Raw genomic sequence first — 21,194 nt, forward strand, 5'->3', positions numbered from 1 at the left:
AGGTTGAAGGTTAAATATCCCATGAGGAGTAAGGGCTGCTTTGTTGCTTAACTGTGAGCCAGGCCCTGTGCTTAGAGCTGCACATTGAATTCTCACAACTACCCTATAAGGTAGAAGTTATAATTATCTTCATCCTGAAGACGGGGTTTATTTATTGGTCTCACTACTATGTTGATGGCCACAAAACCACTAAACCATACTTATTAGGCTACATCCTCCAAACACTGTCAAATTTTCCTCCCCATTATAGGCTCCTTAAAGACGTCCACCTGCACTCCCGAGGCCAGGCTCGGCTGCACCTGTCTACTCCAGTTCTCATCAAGAACTGCCAATTCCCAGTTAACAGGATGGTTTGATCCGACTTTTGGTGGTAAATAGTGCATGCGTGCGTCTCTCTGTGTGTGTGTATGTAGTTTAGAGAGATGTGAGGTTTAATATGGGGGAGGGGGGGAATAGGAGACAGGAGTGGATCTCAAGTCAGTGAAAAAGTCCAGAGACCTCAGTTCCACCCCCATCAGCAAGTACCACTGGTAGCGGATGTCCTAATTCTGAAGACATTTATATCCAGAATGTAGGCTAGCCTGCCTCCTGATTTTCACCAAAGCAGCCACATTCCAAAGCATCCCTCCTCACTGTCCTCCTTCTCTGTCCCATTTTAAAGCGGCTGTATCCTGGGCTTTTATGTTGAGGTGTAATCCTTTTGGTGACCACACTGTTAACCTGTTCCACCCAGGCTGAAAGGACATGCTCACAACTGTATTTCAAAGAGTTATGACCGTATTCAAACCTAGCATCCTTGAAAAACACAAATGGTCTATTTCTAGCCTGGTAATTATGTTTCTAGGTTCAAATGCTCTGGAATGTGTTTTCAAACATTTCAGCCTCTATGACCCCTCCTGCTTTTCTTTACAATTTCTTTCCCAAAAGGCCTCTTTAAATCAGAATGTAGTCGGTCCTTACCCACCAAGAGCACATTAATGTTGCTTAGTAAACAAAACTCCAACTGGGTCTTCACCATTTCTAAGGCCACCTAAGGCCACGCACTTTAAGGCAGGTAACTGCACATCTTACAGCCTTGCCAGAGGCTTTGTCCAGGCTGTACGTTAAGGCAGTTTCCCCGCATCCTGCACCCTAGGAGGAGTCCAGTTACTCTGCTTGTTCACTGAGCATCAACTGTGGGAAAACCCCTCTATCCACTCAGCAGCTTACATGGTTGCTTCCCTACTGCCTCTCTCCCAACAGAGCACAAGAGAAACAGCAAAGAGCAATGACAGACAGAGGGAGGAGGCAAACCTGACATCAGCTCCCCTCTCTCATGCCCAGTGTGGTCCTGACGTTAGAAAGGTTGGTACAGAAAGAATTTTGTCTACTCCAAACAGATTTGTTAGATTTTTAATAAGAACATGGAAATCCCAATCAGCCCTTCAATAAAATTAAAATACAGAAAGTGAAATTAAAAGTATTCTACAATAAATGACTTTTATTTAAAAAAAAAAAAAAAAGTAACTGTGAACATATAAACAAGGCTGCAGGGCAGTACACCTGGAAAGAGCAGTTCCCAATGTACCTGTGGGCCAATGAATTCCATCATTTCCAAGTAAATTATTAATAAAAACTCCACTGAGTTGGAAAGTTTTGCTGAAAATATTCTAGACAAAACTCCAAAACACAAAAGCAAGACTTCTTTATATTGGAAATCAAACTTTCCACCCCATTTGGACACACACGAGGAGTTCCAAGGGAACGCTGGTAATCGGTGACACGGCTCCGGGGGTCAGCAGTGCGCGCAGGGAACACTCCGAAGTTCAGACACGATGCAGTTCTTTCTCAGATGACTGCTCCCTCACGATAAGACTGAGAAGGATGGGAAAACTAAAATAATTCTAATAAAAAGCCAATTCTTTTAAATTACACTTTGGCTGATTTTGTGCTATAAGGGGCAGCTGATTTCTAAAAATCATATTTCTTTGCAAAGAGTTTTATCGAAAGGAAGACTAAATGTACTGTGCCTTTCCTCATAGTCCAGGAAAACAACTGTGTTATTTCAAAAGTTCTAAAAATATCTACTTTCATGAAATAGTAACTATTTCACTACAAACCTATTTTTCACTAAATACACATGTTTCCTAATCCTGGAGCCTCCTGGGAAAAGCAGTGGGCTCTCCCTGGGTCCTGAAGACTCCAGTGCTCATGGAGAGTGCGGGAAGGGCTACACCCCCATCTCCTAGGATGAGCCAGGTCAGAGGTCATGTCGGAGACACTGCCAGGCTTCTGCCAGGCACGTGAAGTCACCACCTTACTTTACCAGTTATGACTTCCTCTGCCTCCAACACATTCCTAGTTAGCTAGGCACAAGAGGAACAGAAAAGGAAGGTGTGCCCACATTCCTGGTTTTCAGGGTCTCAAACCAGGAGAATGTGCAGGAGAGCCCAGCGATGTTCAAGCAACCTGGATTCCCAAAAGGCCACTGGATGGGAATGTGGCACCCTCGGCTTCGAGTCTGAAACGGTGTGTGTGAACAGTGCGACTTCCTTGTGTCAACCTTCAGTGTTGAGGCAGCATAGAGTGGCTGGAGAGTTTGTAATACTGACCACACTGGCCTGGGGAAGGGCCTCTGCTCCTGCAGAGAACCCCGCCATTCCCTGCTAAGTGTTGTGAAAGGCCTGCTTGACAGGAGAGCTGGATGTTCCCCATGCTTTAGGACCTTGCCAGTTTGGACTCGTGGGCCTTGAGAGTGCCAACAGCATCCTTCACTGCGTGGTATATGATGTTCTTCACCTGGAGAGCAATCAGCACTGTCAGTTCACAGGTGCACATCTGATAAGCAGATGCAACAAGCTTATTGAAAAGCTACTGGGGGGTGGGGGACATGGCGGCAGTCACTGTGTGCTTCCTAAATCTCCCTACGATGAATTACCAGTCATGCAGGGTGTGAAGTCCTCATGAAAGAATGGCGAGATCACTGGGAAGGCTACTCAGCCATCGTCACCCCTGTGTTCACTAGGTGCTGGGTAGTGTTACTAAGGCATGTGGGGCATCAGTTCATCTTTGCCACAATCCTACCAAGTACATTTATCATGAATTTTGTTTATACACAAGACTCTGAGAAAATCAAGTTCCAGGGAACTGAAGCTGGGCACAGTGGCACATGTCTATAATCCCAATGAATAGACTAGCTAAAAGACCCTTGCCCAAGACCTCAGAGCAATAACCAGTAGGCTTGGGCGGCTGAGAGATGGGCTTTCTTCCTACTGTGTGAAGGTCGGCTCTCTCCCACCTGGTGGGCTCCAGGGATCAGACCCATGGTGTCAGCTCCTATTCCCCGCTTTTAAAAACAGGGTCTTACTACTTAGCCACGGTTGGCCTCTGACCTCTCTTTGATCCTTCTGATTTAGTTTCTCAAGAATGTGCCACCAGATCCATTCTAATTTATCTAAAAGAAATATATTTTACATGTGATGTTGGAAGTCATTAAAATAAGGTGACAGGCTAAAGATAACTTTTAAAAAGACTGATCAGATGACTTTTCTAGGGAGGGAAAGTAAGGTAGGACAAAAAGGAAGGGCACTGGTGCCTTAACAATGCTGCTGTTGTAGACTGTGCGTATGTGTACTGCATGCATACATATGACACTTTACTTCACAAAAGCAAGAGGCCTTACACCTATGCTGATCCTTTTCTATTAACAAAAGCACACGGTGCACCATCAAATCTGTGCTAGGGAAAGCTGTCAGTGAGACCAAGCTTACATTTAACAGGGCATCAACCAACAAGTCAAGGAATATAGCACGTCAGATGGTAAAGTCAGTCTAGAAAAGAACAAGGGGCCAATGGGGCCTGGAGCATCAGCAGAAGTGAGGCTGCTGCAGCCATCATATTGTTTTACAATTACATTTACGTATGTGTATGTGCACACTGAGTGCCACAGGGCACATGCAGTGGTCAGAAGACAACCTCTGGGAGCTGGCTCCCTCCTTCACCATTTGGGTCCCAGGCATCAGACTCACGTCATCGGGCCTGGCAACAAGTGCCATTACTTGCTGAGCCATCTTGCTGACTCCCCAGTACTATTTTTTTTAACATTCTTATTTTATTGTATCGTATGTCTGCATGTTTGCCATACGTGAGCCAGTGCTTGCAGAGGCCAGGGGAGGGCACCAAATCTCCTGGAACTGTAGCAGTTGTGAACTCTGGAAACCAAACCCAGGTTCTTTGCAACAACAGTTTTTTTTTTTTTTTGCTGCTGTTGTTTTTTGAGACAGGGTTTCTCTGTGTAGCCCTGGCTGCCTTGGAACTCACTCTGTAGACCAGGCTGGCCTCAAACTCAAGAGACCTGCCTGTCTCTGCCTCCCAAGTGCTGGGATTAAGGTGTGTGCCACCACCATGCCTGGCTAGCATGAGTTCTTAACCTCTGAGCCATCTCTGCAGCTCCAGACGCTATAAAAGGAAGTAAGGGGATGAAGACTTGGGACAGTGGTTAAGAGCACAGGCTACTTAACCAAAGGACCTGGATTCAATTCCCAGCACCCACATGACAGCTCACTACTGTCTGTAACTCCAGTTCCAAGGGATCTGGAGCCCTCATACACACATATAAGCAGGCAGAAAACCAATATACATGAAATAAAAATAGACATTTACAAAAATCATTTACAAAAAAAGAGTAAAAAGATAGTCTACAGTTGAGACTTGGAAGAGGTGGGGATGAAATAAGTCCATTTATATTGCTTCTATATTAATATGATTATACTTTGTATAAACATATCCATCTGTACCAGTGTGCAAACTAAGGAGCATGTTACCTGAGGCCCTATACAGGCCAAGTTTAAGTTTCCTGACCACCAGAAGATACACTTGTCAAAGTGTGGCTTCACCAAGTTTACTGCAGATGAGAAGAAGCTGTTCACTCCCAAAGGCTGGAAGGCCTAATACTCCCCTAGCTATGGTTTCAAGACAAGTGCTGGGCTGCCACCCGTGGAGCCTTCCACTGTAATGAATGAGGAACACCTTATCCTACCAGTGATGTCTGCTAGTAAACCTCATATCCAGTTGAAAAAAATAAACTTTTTGACTAAGCTGGGCCTGCTGGCAAAGGCTTATAGTTCAAGCTATTCCTGAACTTGAGGTAGGAGGATTACAAGTTCTAAGTCAGCCTGGGCTATAGAAAGTGCAAGGCCAGTCTGGATAACTTAGCAAGAAGCTGTCTTGAATTTAGTCTGATGTAGTGCCATAGTACAGTGCCAGTCTACCACGTACATACCTGCATATTTGGGCCCTTGCACTGTTAAAAAAGAAGTTCAAAGGAACAGGTACCTTCCTTCCTAAATAAAAACCTCTTACAGTATTGTCTCTTGACTAGGAATGTAAGTCTACTCAGTTATCAGCATTAAAAAACCCACCCAAGGACAGAGAAACGGAATCATTACACTGAACATGGGTAGACCCTTACACATAAACACTCAAGTAGCCCAGCCTGGCCTGGAACTTGTGGTACTTGGCCCACTTCAACTGCGTTATAGGCATCAACTAATATGAGCAGAAGAGCTGGAAATAGGAGGGTTAGGAGTTCAAGGTCAGCCTGGGCTACTGTTTCAAAACCAAAGCAACACACCAGTCAAAAGACCTCACAACTGAAATGGTTAGGTATCTCTTCCTGAAAGGAAGCCTTTAGATGCCCAGTCTCCCAGAGTCCTTTCTCTACCAGAAAATACCTATAAGAAAACTGTGATTTGCACTGTGAACATTAGACAAAGGAGGTATTACTTACCTGTAGCTTATCCTCATGATTTGTGTGAGTGTTGGAGAGATGCCTGAATTCCTGAGTCAGGCGGAAACAGTGCTTCACGTGCTCTGGAGAGACAAAGTCTTCTGCTACCTTTATGCAGCTATACAGATTGTGAACCTGAGTTGAGGACATGTAGACATTAGATTCGGTAGCTCAGAAAAATACCCACCAGAGTAAAGCAAACACAATCTGCTCTTTCTTCCTCTTCCTCCTCCTCCTCTTCCTCCCCTCCCCCCACTCTGGTGAGACTTGCTATGTCTCCCATACTGGCATTTGACTCCTAAGTTTAAGCAATTTTCTTGTCTACAGCAGATGCCACTGTGTTCTGTTAATACTACAAAGACATGAGTATAAGTTTAAAAACAAGGGCTGTGGGGCTGGAGGATGGCTCAGAGGTTAAGAACACTAGATGCTCTTCCAGAGGTCCTGAGTTCAATCCCCAGCAACCATGTGGTGGCTCACAACCATCTGTAATGAGGTCTGCTGCTCTGTTCAGGTGCACAGGCAGGCAGAATACTGCATACATAATTAATAAATCTTTTTAAAAAGGCGGGGGGGGGGGGCTGGTAAAATGGAGATGACTTGGCAGGTCTATGTGCTTGCCACCAAACCTGGTAGCCTGAGTTTGATACACATTTGATACATAGTACCCAATGGTGGAAGGAGATCATCCAACACCATAAATTGCCCTCTGACCTACCACACAAACTTAAATACACAAAGTTTTTAAAAGGCTGGGTATGACAGCACACAACTTTATTCCCAGTATTAATAAGACAGAAACAGGCTGATCTCTATGAATCTGAATTTGAGGCTTGCCTGGTCTCAATAAATAAATAAATAAATAAATAAATAAATAAATAAATTGATTTTATAGCTAAATTAGAAGAAAAACCATCAAAGTCCATCGAGCTGTGGAGCCAGTCTTGACTGCACATCTCACCTGGTGCGGGGCTCCAGCAGGTATGAAGACAGCATCACCCAGGAACTGCACAATGGCCCAGCCTTGCACACCATACTCTTCAAAGAGTCGCTTTCGGAGGATCTGGTCCAGATACCAACTTTGGTCATGAATTGGGTCATGATCTGGAGGATTCTCTTGGCCTTGCTCTTCTCCAACCTGAAGTCATAATCACAATCCAAACATGGAAGAGTTGAGAGAGCAGCCCTTCTGGACGGTTTCTACAGCTTCATTAACCTGCCGGCTACTGTGCTCTAAACATACTCATGGAAAAGTCCAGAAAGGAGTCAACACTTTAAGACTCTCACTGTTGAGGTCTACCTTACGATAGACACGTGTCATCCTTATCTAGGACAGCTGTCTTTCAGACCCTGGCATTTAGTCACCTAATAGCTGTTCCAGTTAAGACAGCTACCAAAGTTTCAAAGAGTTCAAGTACCCTTTATGTAATGATGGTTCCTAAGAATAAAAGCGTGATGGCAAATCAAGAGGTTCATGAGCCAGTGAGGTAGAATCCACTGGGAAGGTTGCTGAAGGAGGTGGAGGCAGGATCACAAGTTCAAGGCCAATCTGGGCTACACATAGCTGGGCACTGGTAGGCAATATGCCTTTAATCCCAGAATTTGGGAAGTAGAAGCAGGCGATTGTCTGAGTTCAAGGTCAGCCTGCTCAACTGAGTGAGTTCTAGGACAGCCAGGGACACACAGAGAAACCCAGTTTCAAAAAACCAAAACTAAATAAACTAAATGAACCAAATCATTTTTTGTTTGTATGTCTGGTTTCTTGCAGTACTATTGCTGTCATCTCTTACTGTACCTTATTACGTTAAAATGTATTACCACTATGCATGTATAGAAAAAGTAAATACAGGGTACCTACTAGGGGTCATAGAATATATTATCCTTTAAACACACAGAGACTATGACTATCTTTTTTATTCTGTTGAACACGTGTGAGCTCAGGCCCTGTGCATTTTGGAAAGAGGGCTCTTGGCCAATCAATCCTTTCTTTTTCCCTCCCCACAGTGCTGAAGATTGACCCCGAGTCTTAAGCATGCTGGATAAGCACTCGAACCCTCTAACTACAAACCCAGCTCTTGTTTTATCTATTTATTTATTTATTTATTTATTTATTTATTTATTTATTTATTTATTTTCAAAACAGGGTTTCTCTGTATAGCCCTGGCTGTCCTGGAACTCACTCTGTAGACCAGGCTGTCCTCAAACTCAGAAATCCATCTGCCTCTGCCTCCCAAGTGCTGGGATCAAAGGTGTGAGCCACCACTGCCCTCCCAAAATTTATTATGTATTTTATGGTTTGAGTGGTCAGTTTGCCAGAGGAGGGCACGGGGTCCATCACACATGGTTGTGAGTCACCACACACTTGCTAGGAATTGACGCTCTTAACTGCTGAGCCATTTCTGTAGCCCTTGTGGTTTTTTTGTTTGTTTGTTTTGTTTTTTGTAAGTTTTTTAAAAAAAGACTTACTTATTTTTATTTTATGTGCATAAGTGTTTTGCTCACATGTAAAATGTAAGCTCATGCACCACATGTGCACCCTGAGTTCAGAAGATTTATAAATGACCATGAACTTCCATGTGTATGTTGGGAACCAAAGCTGGGTCCCCTGCAAGAGCAAAAAATACTCGTCATTTCTCTAGCCTCATGCTCTCACTTTTTTGGAGATAGGGTCTCTATACAGCTCAGGTTGGCCTCTATGATCTTCCTGACACAAGCTGCTAAGTGCTAGAAACATAGGTATGCACTGCCATGCCTTGTGTGAATATGTCTTTACTACTAACAGACATATGAAGATGGGTGCCCAGCCCAGCCCAGCCCAGCCCAGCCCAGCCCAACCCAGCCCAGCCCAGCCCAGGCCAGCCCAGCCCAGTCCAGCCCAGCCTAGCAGAAGGCAAACCTTCCGGAGCAGCTCTCGGATCTTCTCTGCATCCTTTGCTGCATAAATGTGCCACAAAGCCCCTGGCTTCTCTTTGCCATCATGAATCCTCTGCTTGGTCACCTCATCAGCATCTCCCTCATCAATCGTTTTGAGTACTTCTGAAAAGAACAAAGTGTTAGGTAACTAGTCTGGCCAGTACCTCTAGGTTTAAAAAAAAAAATTTAATTAAAACAAGTTTGGTCTCTGTTCTTCTCTGTCTGTAGTAAGATCATAAACAACCAAGAATCAAAACTTTCTAGGTGCCGGCAGTGGTGGTGCACGCCTTTAATCCCAGTACTTGGGTGACAGAGGCAGGTGGATTTCTGAGTTCGAGGCCAGCCTGGTGTACAGAGTGAGTTCCAGGACAGCCAGGACTACACAGAAAAACCCTGTCTGGGGGGGCGGAACCCACAAACTTTCTAGGCATAGTAGAACACACTTCTAATCTCAGCACCCGAGGTATAGACAGGCAAATCTCTGTGAGGAGTCTGAGCCCAGCCTGCTGTACATATGAAATTCTACATAGAGAGACACCCTGTTTGTTTATTTTTTTAAAATCAAAACTCATATTGGGGATGGTGAGATGGCTAAGCAGCCATGTTTGATAACCCAGGGACCCACATGGTAGAAGAAAAGAACCAACAGGGTGTTAATATGTAGCCTTGGTTGGCCTGGAACTCCCTTAGTAGGCCAGGCTGGCCTTAAACTCTTAGAGATCCAGCCTTCTCTGCCTCTGTCTCCTGAGTGTTGGAACTAAATATGTGCAGGAACACTCCTGGCTTCTTACGGGAATCAAACTTAGGTTTTCCTGCTTGCTCGACAAATGCTTTACCAACTGAACTTTGTGTCTGGTCTCTGTGCGGATGACCTGGCTCTGCCACTTGTCATTCTATAGCTGTTACAGTTAACTAGTCAAGTAGATGAGTCAGTCCTTTCTTATGTTTTAAAACATTATTTATATTTGATTATATGTGTGTATCTATGTGAGCTCATGTGTACCACATGCATGCTGGTGCCTGGGAAGGCCAAAGGCCATCAAATGCCTTAGAGCTGGAATTGTAGGAGGCTGTAAGCCTCTTTCTGTGAGTGCTGGGAACTGAATTCAAGTCTTCTGCACAGGTGAAGCACGTGCCCATTGTGCCATAGCCTCAGTTGCTTCTGTACGTTCTTTGCCAGGCTATATACTTGGTAGAAAGGAGAACATCCCAGAAGGGCAAGGACTAGTCAAGGATCTACAAGCAGCACTTTGCTAGAACGTCAGTCCCTTTGTCTAAAAATTCCCACCAGATGCTGACTACATGAAGCCGGGAAGGAACTTAAGAAAAACTCACTAGTGGAATGTAAAGAGGAAGAAAAAAAAAAAAAAAAAAAAAAAGTCACTGTGTCTTAGTGGACTGGGGAGAGGCAGCCAGTTACTACCTTTCTTAAAGCTAGCCACACTACAGCAATCTTTTTCTTTCTTTCTTTCTTTCTTTCTTTCTTTCTTTCTTTTTTTTTTTAAGATTTTTATTATTTTATGTATATGAGTACACTGTAGCTGTCTTAAGACACACCAGAAGAGGGCATCAGACCCCATTACAGATGGTTGTGAGCCACCATGTGGTTGCTGGGATTTGAACTCAGGACTTCTGGAAGAGCAGTCAGTGCTCTTAACCACTGAGCCATCTCTACAGCCCTACAGCAATCTTTCTAGCGTGCGTACCTTCATCGTGAGCACCCTCCCCGATAGGGATCCCGACATACACCATCACATTAACAGCATCAGACACATCTAAATGAAGATTCGTTGTACCAACTCTTCTGTCTTCTGCTGTTATCAAACCTAAAGTTGACAGGAAAATAGGAAGGATAAAGGGGAGGTATTCCAAAGGACCCATGTCAACCCTGGAAATACGCTCCAATGAGAGAGGGAGGTACATGTGTTTATCCAGAAGTCAGCTCAGTGGCAGAATGCTCGGTCAGTGTGCACAGGCCCTAGGTTAAATCTCTAGCAGTACAGGGAGGTGGGCACGGAAAAGGAAGAGGAGGGCTGGGGAGGGGAGGAAGCAAGCTCACGAGTTCTCCTTTATCGGTTACGCAGTTTAAGATTAATTCCTAGCCTTGTCCACATATCACCAGAACTCACCAAGCCGCTTTTTGAAAACAGTCCCTTTCTTCAAATTCAAAATATACAGGCATTAGGGACAATCAGACAGAACTCATCTTAAACAGTATTTTAGGTCATTTTTTAACTTAACAGAGCACAGACCTAATAGCAAGATCTTTGGTATTCTTTAATCTTAATAAAACTAAAAAATAAAACTAAGAATATGTCTGCTTGAGTAGAATTATTGAGAACAAACTGTTTCTAATAGATACACAAGCTTATGAATGTTACACAAATCAGTACTGACAGAGGAAAATGAGTATGGTTTCTTCCAGCACCTGTCACCTGCCCCCAATCATGTCTCCATATAAAATGAGGACAGCAGTGCCCCGAAGGACAACTCTGTCCTTTCCCTCATACCATAGGCGTTGTACATCTTGGGGCCCAGATCAGGCCTTACGAAGTAGCTGGGTAGCCTAGAAGCCAGATTGAGCCTGCCATCTCGTTTGGTGTATTCTGGCAGAGGAAGATTCTCCATCAGATCTTCAAACCTAAGAAAGGGCAAGAAAGATAACTCAGCTTGCTATAGGGAGGGGAGGGAGGAGCTAGAGCTCACGTCTCTGTGACGGTGTTGTGCTGGATTTTGCCTGGCACACGTCTCTGAGGATGGCACTACCTGAAATCACTCACCTTGTAGGCATCATGTCCCGGAAATCTTCCCCAGGGGGCCAGTCTTTGAGTTTGAGCACCATTGGCTGCCCGTCTTCTGACCGTAGCCTCTCTAGAAGACAGACAGCATTCTCATAAACCTCTTCTGGTTAATCTTCTAGGACCAAGTGTCAAGAGATGCAACTTCTTATTTCATAATGGACCAGGTGAGGCAAGCCGTGTTCTTTTCACCCACGGCTGTCATCACTTCATTTCACAGGTCCTTGCTCCTTTCCTTGGAGTAGCAGAGCTCCACACAACCTGAGTCTTCCATGAAGCGCAGGCCTGCTCTGGGACAGGACTGCCATGCAGCTATGTACAGCTGGTGTCAAGATGGAAAGTTCCTCCCTCCATTGGGATATGGGGTTATTTCAGGTGCAGGACTATACTCTGTCTCTACTTAACCAGACAACCAAGTTACTTACTGCATATAATCTCAAAGCCATCCCAGAAATCTCGAACTTTAACATCGGAAATTATAGCACAGTTCCTGCAGTTCACCAAGTCCACATCCTGGTCTCCAAACTCCTGGCTAAAGGCTTCTGGCTTCCAGAGTTCAGACTTGAGCTTTTTATGTACCCCTGAAACTAGCACTGGCTGTGGAAACAAAGATAACCTGTCAGATCATCTACACAGTACTGCTCTCCATGAAAATCCACTGTCTATTCCAGTTTATAATCTTGAGATAAGGAGAGTGGAGTCTGCCTCTACTCTGTTGTGCTGTGTTCTCACTCTGGGGGACAGCCACTAATTCTTTTTTTTTTTTTTCTCTGTAATAGAGCCCCAGCTGTCATAGATTTGCTTTGTAGACCAGGCTGGCCTTGAACTCCCAGAGCCCTACACCTCTGCTGCCCAAGCACTGGGATGGAAATTTTATTTGGTATCTATCAGTATTCTGAGGTGAGGAGACACAGCTGGCAAGTGCAGAGACTATTTCCTCAAATACAAATGCAAACGAGGGGAAACTCCCTCAGCTCCTTCTTCCTCAAGCACAGGCTAAAGGATAAAGCTCAGGGAGCACCATCACACTGTCTTATCCACCGAGACTCAGATACTTACCCAGGACCCTATTGCTCTAGCTCAGACCTTCACCTTAGCCAGCCCTACACTCAGGGATTCTCCTCCAAAGGTGTCACCAGCAGCAGCTCAATCTGCAAGAACCACCTGTGTATCTTAACCACCCTTTACAAACACAAAGGGCTGCCTAGCATCAAAAAAAAAAACAAAAACAAAAAAAAAAAAACAAAAAAACAAACAAACAAAAAAAAAAAAAAAAAAAAACCGTGTTCTTAGGGAGCTCCTTGATTTTAAAGAGCAAAGTCCCGTTAAAATAGCAAGGATATTCCCAATAAATTTACTATGTATGTCCCCCTGGCAAATAATCTTCCAGATAGGCCTAGAATATCTTAGCAGCAGTGACTTCCAGGCAAATAGCAGGCTGGAAAACAAAAAATAAAAACACAAAAAACACCTTAGGTTTACTTACCTGGCCTTGTTTCCAACATTCTCGGAAGATCTTCCAATTGTTTTTGTTGCTGGGGTCATGGAGACACAGAAGCCTCCCATCACAGAGCCAGGAATGAGAAGTGTGGGGGTCTAGCACATTCAACCCCATCACCATCTCCTTCACTTCTTTCTGGGTGTCGGTCAAGTTGCAGGACCGCTTTGAGGAATCTGAGGTTTTCTTGTTTTCTACCACCGAGGCAATGATGTGGTCAAGAAAGTTGGGTAGGCTGGCCTTGCTCTTCGCTCCCTTCACAGACAAACCCTCAGGTAAGTGTGACTCAAGCACCACAAGAACATTAAAAAAAAAAAAAAACAGAACTGTCTCATAGTTATATTTCCAAGTTCTAATCTATCTGATTAAATCTGATAAAAATTAATGTCTTCTGTAATTATAGAAAGACAAAAATTACTCACTTTTAGTATCATAAATTCTTCAACCTTTTGTATTTTCTTACATTCATGAAAGTACAGAATGTGAGACCCTGTCTTAACAGACAAAACATATACTCGCATAATGTTCTAAAAAGAAACTTCAGGCTGGGCAGTGGTGGCGCATGCCTTTAATCCCGGCACTTGGGAGGCAGAGGCAGGCGGATTTCTGAGTTCGAGGCCAGCCTGGTCTGTAGAGTGAGTTCCAGGACAGCCAGGGCTACACAGAGAAACCATCTCGAAAAACCAAAAAAAAAAAAAAAAAAAACCAACAACAAAAGAAACTTCAGGAAAGTAAACAGGGGATATAACAAGTACTTATCTAAAAAGAAACAACCTCTATTGAATATATTTAACCACCTGTAGTTCCAGACTGTACCCATTAATCATAAATATAATCAGAAACATACTCATGTCGTACAAGAGAAATACATGAAAAAGTAGAAGAGTGAACTGTAGAGCCCCCTGTGTAAACAGGGAAACCACACACATTTAACATTTCTGAAATGACACCCAAGAAATAATGCTGGGTCAGTGAGATAGCTCAGCAGGTAGAAGACACCTGCTACCACGTCTGATGGCCTGAATCCCATACTGTGACACCCGCACTGCCTCCACACGTAATAAATGGTGATCTGCAAACACAGCAAGGGAAACCTGAAACATTTCTTTTCTTTTCTTTTTTTTTTTTCTTTCTTTTTTTTTTTTTTTTTCGAGACAGGGTTTCTCTGTGTAGTTCTGGCTGTCCTGGAACTCACTCTGTAGACCAGGCTGGCCTCGAACTCAGAAATCCGCCTGCCTCTGCCTCCCAAGTGCTGGGATTACAGGCATGCGCCACCACTGCCTGGCTATTTTTTTTTTAATGCGTGTGCTTTGCCTTCATGTTGTTTATGTACCACATGCATGCCTGGTGGTTTCAGAGTCTAAAAGAGAGCCTCAGGTCCCCTAAAATTGAGGTTACAGAGCTTGTGAGCTGCCATGTGGCACTAGGAAGTGAACCAGGTCCTCCATAGCCAGTGCTCTTAACCACTGAGCCATCTCCCTAGCTCTCCACTCCCTGTTTCTATATTATCTTTAACTTTTGTACTCTGAGAATTCACACATTACATCAATGCTTACTAAAAATGATTACTGCACTCTGTAGTATAGAGATACATACTAGTGAATATGATGCCTGTAGTACAAGGCAAGAGAAATAGAGCAGAGTGTAATAAGTGCTATAAGCAATTGTATATGGAAGATGAGTGTGCCATAAACCCATGTGTGCTGGCACAGGCACATACTCTCAGAATTTGGGAGGTGGAGACAGGAGGATCAGGAGTTCAATGCCATCCAAAGCTAAACATTAAGTTGAGGCTAGTGTGGCCCACATGAGACTGTGTCTCAGAGAACTGAAGTGTAACCTACAACAGAAGCCTACTGAGTGGTTTGTTTCAAGAAGGACCATCAGTGCTGAAGCAGGCCAGTGGACACACAGGAAGGATCAAAAAGTGGGTATGGCTGGAATGTATATGAGGGAAGAAAGGCCAGAGAGAGGAAGGAAAGGAGGATAGACAGACCAAAGCTTCAGTCTTGTAAGAAATGTACCACAGAGACTTAGTAAGAGGATGCTGGTTCATTTTATGAAAGAGCTGTACCTGATGATCATGAGTAGATCTGAGGATGAAACAGAAGAACTTGCTGACAATTTATACACAAAATGTAAGAGGAGAGTTCCAAAGAATTCCAATGTTGGGCTGAGCAATCAGATGATACAGAACCAATTGACCAAGGGAAGAACACTAAGAGAGATTGGGCACACAGGTAGAAGACCAGAGCTGTCCTGGATGTTTTAAAGACTTGAATCCAACAGAGCACACTATGAATGCACTGCTCAGCTTACAAAAATCTAGTGTTTGCAAGAAAATTAAATAAATGGATCAATGCAATAACCTTTCTGCTGAAGACCAAAAAAGCAATGTTTAAATTTTTACTGACTTCCTTAAAAAAAAAAAAAAAAAAAAAAAAAAAGTGTGTATGTGTGGTGTGAGAGAGACAGAGAGACAGAGAGACAGAGAGAGAGAGAGAGAGAGAGAGAGGAGGGAGAGGGAGAGGGAGAGGAAGGGGAGAGAGAGAGAAGAAAGAGAGGAGTGTGGCATGTCTGTAGGAATGGGTGCTTTTCTATGGCAGCACATGGAGGTGAGAGAACAACCAGGAGTAGCTAAGCTCTCTCCTCCACTGAGGGCCCTGAAGACTGAACTTAAGTCACCACACTAAGCCTCAATTTCTACTAATGGTACCCAAGGCTCACAACTTAAAACATTTATCACAAACATTCCAAGAACCTAATGTTAAGAGACCTTGTTAGCTTGACCATGTAACCAGGAGACTCTTAACTCAGTCATCTAGATCTGTGGTTTTTTCATTTAAACACACACACACACACACACACACACACACACACACACACACAGAGAGAGAGAGAGAGAGAGAGAGAGAGAGAGAGAGAGAGAGAGAAGAGAGAGAGAAAACTCCCACGAATACTTACTGCTGAGGATGAAGAGAAAACAGGGGGGAAGGGTATGCCTGTGTCCAGCGGGGTTTGAGGAAGCTTTCCAGGCCCGGAGTGAAGGAGGTCTCGAAGACTAGAACCCTCAGTTTTGCTGTTGGAGGCAGTGGGGCCCAGTAAAAGACTGTTAAAAAGCTTTGGAGTCAACGGAGAGACTTTTGCAGTGGAGTTGAATGAGTCCAGCCCAAAGGGTGAATGAGACTCTTTATTGAGCACCGACCTCAGGGACCCTGCGTCTGTGAGAACATAAAAACAAAAGCATCACACAGGGAGGAGCAGCAGCAGACACCACTTCCTCAGTACAGGGAGGTGAAGGAGAGAAAGACTTCTGTAGTGCCCCGCCTCCAAGTTATGTTGGATTACAGTGAGTCCAGGTTGAGGAGCTCTGAACACAGGTTTTAGGGATACAAAGAAAATTCTCTACTTCTTTCTTCTTACCTATGTTTGGATCACAAAATTTATTTTTTCTCATCTGCTAAGACAGTTTAAGTGGGTCTCCAGATCTCTTAGACTGGAATCATTTGTGATACTTGTCAAAAAAAATTCTAACTTAATGGTTCTAAGTGGGGTTAAAGAAAAACACTTCCCAGGTGGTTCTCAGGCCCATATAAAATGGCTGCTCCTGTCAAGGCCAGACAAGACCCTCCCCCTTCAAAATAAAACTGCTATTCTAAGTCTAGCTGTCAACTCTGGCTGCAGAAACAATCCAGGGGAAAGCTCAACACTGCCTCAATTCTGACTAAGGAGGTCCAGGTAAGGACCCAGCAACACTCCACTTTCTAAGAAAAAAAAAAAAAAAAAAAAAAAAAAAAATCAACCAAACCAAACCAAACCAAACCAACCAACCAACAACAACTGGAAAGAACCCCTCATGCTGTGCTATCAACCAGAGAAAGCATGCAGCATCTGAGTGCGCACGGTAATGTGTCAGTTTGAAAAATCACAGAATTACCCAACACCCTTCCCATACCTAGGGCACAGGTGGTTCATCTCACCTTTTGTTTCTTCTTTAGCTTTCTGAGTTGCTAAATCCGCCAACCAATGCAGAGCAGAGGAAGGCGGGGCTGTGTCGGGGCACGGGGACCTGATGGCTTTTAGTTCACTATTGCTATTTGATGCTGAACCTTCTGCTTTTAGGGGCTCCTCAGATCTGCTGTCAGGGCCAGCACCTTTGGGAACTTGGTCCGGCTCTGGATTTGTTATCGCTGCAGTTCCGCCCCCGCTTGAGAAGGTAGTTTCGTTTCCAGAAGAGGCACTAGGGGTTACACTGGGAAGCTAAAGCATGGTGGTTAGAGAACAGTGAGGAGGGCTGCAGAGGGAAGCTCAGGCAGAGAATACATGACTACAGTGGCTGCCCACACGACACAGGTCTGGGAAGAATAACCTGGAGCTGTCTCAATGTTATTTCATGCATTCTGCAATCATATACTCTTATTAAGTCTACAGTGTACCAGCCATTTATGCTAGGTTCTGTAGAAAACCAAGTGAACAAGACTTAGAATTTATAATTTAAAGAATGTCTTAGATTGTTTCTACATCAGAAAACTAGTGATTAAAGATAATCCCACAGGGGCTGGACAGTCCTGGCTGCTCTTCCTGAAATCTTGAGTTCAATTCCCAGCAACCACAAACATCTATAATGGGAAATAAGCACACTGATGCTACTGAAGACACACCTCCAGAGCTCTCAGCATCCACAATTGGGTTTGTAGTAATCCATCCCATGTTGCGAGGAGAGTTTCAAATTGAAGCTGAGGAGTATGGGTTCTTATTTGTTGTTTTGCTTTTGAGATGTGATCTTGATGATATGTTTCCCAGATGGGCCTCAAAACTAACAATTCTTTCACCTCAGAATCCTGAATAGTTAGGATTCAATTTTTTCCTTTTTAATTGAAAGCATTAATTTTCACTTTAGTTGGTATACAAGGTAACAAGTCCCTATGGCATTTTCATACAGACTTAATTTTGGTTGGGATTCCCCAACCATCCCTGCACTTTTACCCTTCTACCCCAGGGTTGCCCCTTCTGGGACTAATTCTTAAAGAAAATAAAAATGTAAAAAGAACCCAAAGAAGAAGGAGGAGAAAGAAGAGGAGGAAGAGAAGGAAGAAGAAGAGGAAAAGGAAGAGGAAGAAAGGAAGAAAGCCTGCCTCTCTTAGTTGTGGTCCGCACATCTTACCTGTGATATCCCATTGGTGACAGCAGGTCTCAAAACAGATTTGCTTTGCCGACTTATACAAGGGCAGTTTGCTTTAATTCCCCACTTTCCCCGGGCAGCATGTACCATGTCCCCGATATTATAAAGCGCTAAGGAGAAGAAGAGACAGTAAGTACCGTTGAAACACCTGCTGTTTTGAGACCAGGACCCATGGGCCCAGGTTACCTTTGAAGTCCTGAGGAGAACTTGGTGCAGAGAGCTGGGATTATGACCCAAACATGTGCAGTCATTCCCTGTCAGGCTTGTGCCACCTTCATGGATTCAAGGGTTTGGTTATGCTGAGCTGGATATCCTCCATCCCCAGGAAGCTGAGAACCGAACCCAAGGCCTCGCACTGAGCTAAATCCCAACCCCTTAGAGTAGATATTGTATTACTGTTTGCTTGACCTGGAACTTACTATGGGAGCCTAGGATAGCCTCGAACCCACTGCAGCCTCCTACTTACCCCAGCTTCCTGAGGACTAGCATGACAGTTCTGAAGCATCATAGTAGTTCTCAGTTGATTTTTTAAAAAACATACATTTTTTAAAAAAATTATTGAGACAGGGTTTCTCTGTGTAATCCTGGCTATCCAGAACTCACTCTACAGACTAGCCTGTCTTTGAACTCAGAGATCCTCCTGCTTCTGTCTCCTGAGTGCTGGGATTGAAAGCATGTGCCACCATGCCTGGCAAAACACATTTAGTTTGTCTGCTTTGATTTTACTTTACTTGAATGCCCGCACACATGCATGCATGCATGGTTGCCCTTTTTCTAGTTCATGGGACTGCCCCTTTGGAAGACCAAAGAGGGAATTGGATCTCCTGGAACTAGAGTTCCAGGTGGTTGTAAGCTGTCCTATGTGAGTGATGGGAACTCAACCTAGGTCTTCTGAGAGTAGCAAGTGCTCTAGCTACATTTCATAAGCCTAAAACCAGAAGTCTTTCCTAATGTCCAGAGTGAGAGCTTACCATGGTCAGCTTGACTGAATTTAGAATAACCGTGGTAACACAGCTCTGGGTGTCTGAGGCATATTTTCAGAAAGGTTTAATTGAAGAGGACAGACACATCCTCAGAGGCCTAAAACTGACTAAAAAGAGAAAAGCAAGAACACCAACATTTCATTTCTGAATCCTGTCTTTGAATATAACCCTGAAGTGACTTTTCCTGGGTATTTTGTCACAGCAATGAGAAAAGTAATAATCGATCTAGTGAATGTTTTCTTTCACTTTGGCCCAGCTAATCACTCACATGTTCCAAGTTCAAGTCCTGCTTACACTATGTAAAACCACTTACTGTGGGTTGGGGATGTGATCTCAGTTGGCAGTTTACTTGCCTAGCTTGCATGAAGCCCTGGGGCCATCCCAGCATGTAGACAATAGTGTGTGCTGGGATACTCCTGTAATCCAGCACCTAGGAGTTGGAGGCAAGAGGGTCCTAAATTCAAGCTTAGTTACACAGTGAGTCCCAGGTCACTCTATGCTGTGGAGCCTAAAACAAGGCCTGGAGAAGTGAATTGCTGTTAAGAGTTAAGGGTGCGCCGGGCGATGGTGGCGGCGCACGCCTTTAATCCCAGCACTTGGGAGGCAGAGGCAGGAGGATTTCTAAGTTCGAGGCCAGCCTGGTCTACAGAGCGAGTTCCAGGACAGCCAAGGCAGAGAAACCCTGTCTCGAAAAACCAAAAAAAAAAAAAAAAAAAAAAAAAAAGAGTTAAGGGTGCTTTTTCCTCTTCTAGGGGACCCAAGTTCAGTTTCTAGAATTCATGTCAGTCTCTAACTCCAGCTCTGGGACATCTCAAGCCCACTTCTGAACTCCAAAGGTATTGGTACACAGATATACTACACAGACATAAATAATATGAAATAAAAATAAATCTTTAAAAAATTAAGGAAAAAAACACCACAACAATGGTCCTGAAGAGATGGCCCAGAGGCCAAAAAGTGCTGGCTGCTTTTACATAGTCAGGGTTCAATTCTCAGAACCTACAGTGGCTCACAACCCTTTGTTAATTTCAGTTCCTGGGGTCTGGTGCCCTACATACATTCAAACTAAACCCCCACAAGTTAGTAAGTAAACAAACAAAACAAGGAGTCAAGTGGTTCTTTGTGAGTTGAGGCCTGCCTGGTTTTATATTTTGAGTTTCAGGGCAACCAGGGTCACAAAGTGAGACCCTGAAATATGTGTGTATACTCCCCAGCCCCACACCACACACACCAAACACACACACACACATACACATACACACACACACACCATACAACTCACACATATAAAAACATACAGCCCCCACCCCCACCCCTGACACAAACACACAAAGTAAAGCAACACACTCAGGCTAGGACGTAGCTCCATGGTGGAAGTGCTGTTACAAAATCAGGATAATAAACACATATTTTTCACTCAATCTCAAAACAGAAATTTCTTTACCTGTGCCAGGGATGATCTGTGTAGGCATGAGGTTTTCTGGTTCATGGGACTGCCCCTTTGCACACTTTAGCCAGGAGAAAACTTCCTCATCTCCCATTTCTTCTGTCTCTGAAACAGAAATTAATTTCTGATTTTATAGGGTTCACAAATGGATCTCTTTCAGTGAGTGGAAGTTTAAGAACCATATATCCAATTTTCTCATGGCCAAAGAAAGCAATAGCTTACTTAAACTAAAAATATTATCTGTTCTACTGTGCTATACGTTAAAAAAAAAAATAAAAAACCCAACAATCTAAAGTAGATAATTCATGTTTCTTCAATCATGACAAAGAACAATCCTATCCCTCTTTGTACTCAATACCCTTCTTTCGATCCTGGCCAGCACTGTCTCTGTGTTGTGTTGGATAGGTTCTCATGTATCTCCAGCTGGCCTCAGACTTGCTAAGTAGCCAAACATGGCTCTTAACTCCGGATCCTCCTGCTTTCTTCTCCTGAGTTAAGGCTTACAGGTGCCAGATTTAAAGTGTGTCTGTGAAAGAATGCTTATGTGTACAGGTGCCTGCCATGGTCGAAGAAGATGTCTGGTCCCTTGGATCTACAGGTGGCTGT

General features: G+C 43.9%; 1 protein-coding gene across 2 annotated transcripts in view; it reads right to left on the reverse strand.

The window, feature by feature from the left end:
• Positions 1–1,376: 1,376 nt before the first annotated feature.
• The window catches only part of Kdm3b (lysine demethylase 3B), a 60,015-nt gene continuing 40,197 nt past the window's right edge, over positions 1,377–21,194 (reverse strand). For both annotated transcript variants that reach the window (XM_076912830.1, XM_034517821.2), the window contains 13 exons: positions 20,586–20,693; positions 18,141–18,268; positions 16,957–17,236; positions 15,941–16,197; positions 12,965–13,231; positions 11,904–12,075; positions 11,461–11,551; positions 11,191–11,321; positions 10,387–10,506; positions 8,664–8,803; positions 6,729–6,905; positions 5,768–5,902; positions 1,377–2,778 (listed from right to left, as the gene is read on the reverse strand). In XM_076912830.1, the coding sequence (XP_076768945.1) occupies positions 2,698–2,778; positions 5,768–5,902; positions 6,729–6,905; positions 8,664–8,803; positions 10,387–10,506; positions 11,191–11,321; positions 11,461–11,551; positions 11,904–12,075; positions 12,965–13,231; positions 15,941–16,197; positions 16,957–17,236; positions 18,141–18,268; positions 20,586–20,693 (2,087 nt within the window). In that variant the 3' untranslated portion in view covers positions 1,377–2,697. The remainder of the gene's footprint in view (positions 2,779–5,767; positions 5,903–6,728; positions 6,906–8,663; positions 8,804–10,386; positions 10,507–11,190; positions 11,322–11,460; positions 11,552–11,903; positions 12,076–12,964; positions 13,232–15,940; positions 16,198–16,956; positions 17,237–18,140; positions 18,269–20,585; positions 20,694–21,194) is intronic.

The sequence above is a fragment of the Arvicanthis niloticus genome, chromosome 14 (assembly GCF_011762505.2).
Source record: "Arvicanthis niloticus isolate mArvNil1 chromosome 14, mArvNil1.pat.X, whole genome shotgun sequence".
Classification (NCBI taxonomy): domain Eukaryota; kingdom Metazoa; phylum Chordata; class Mammalia; order Rodentia; family Muridae; genus Arvicanthis; species Arvicanthis niloticus.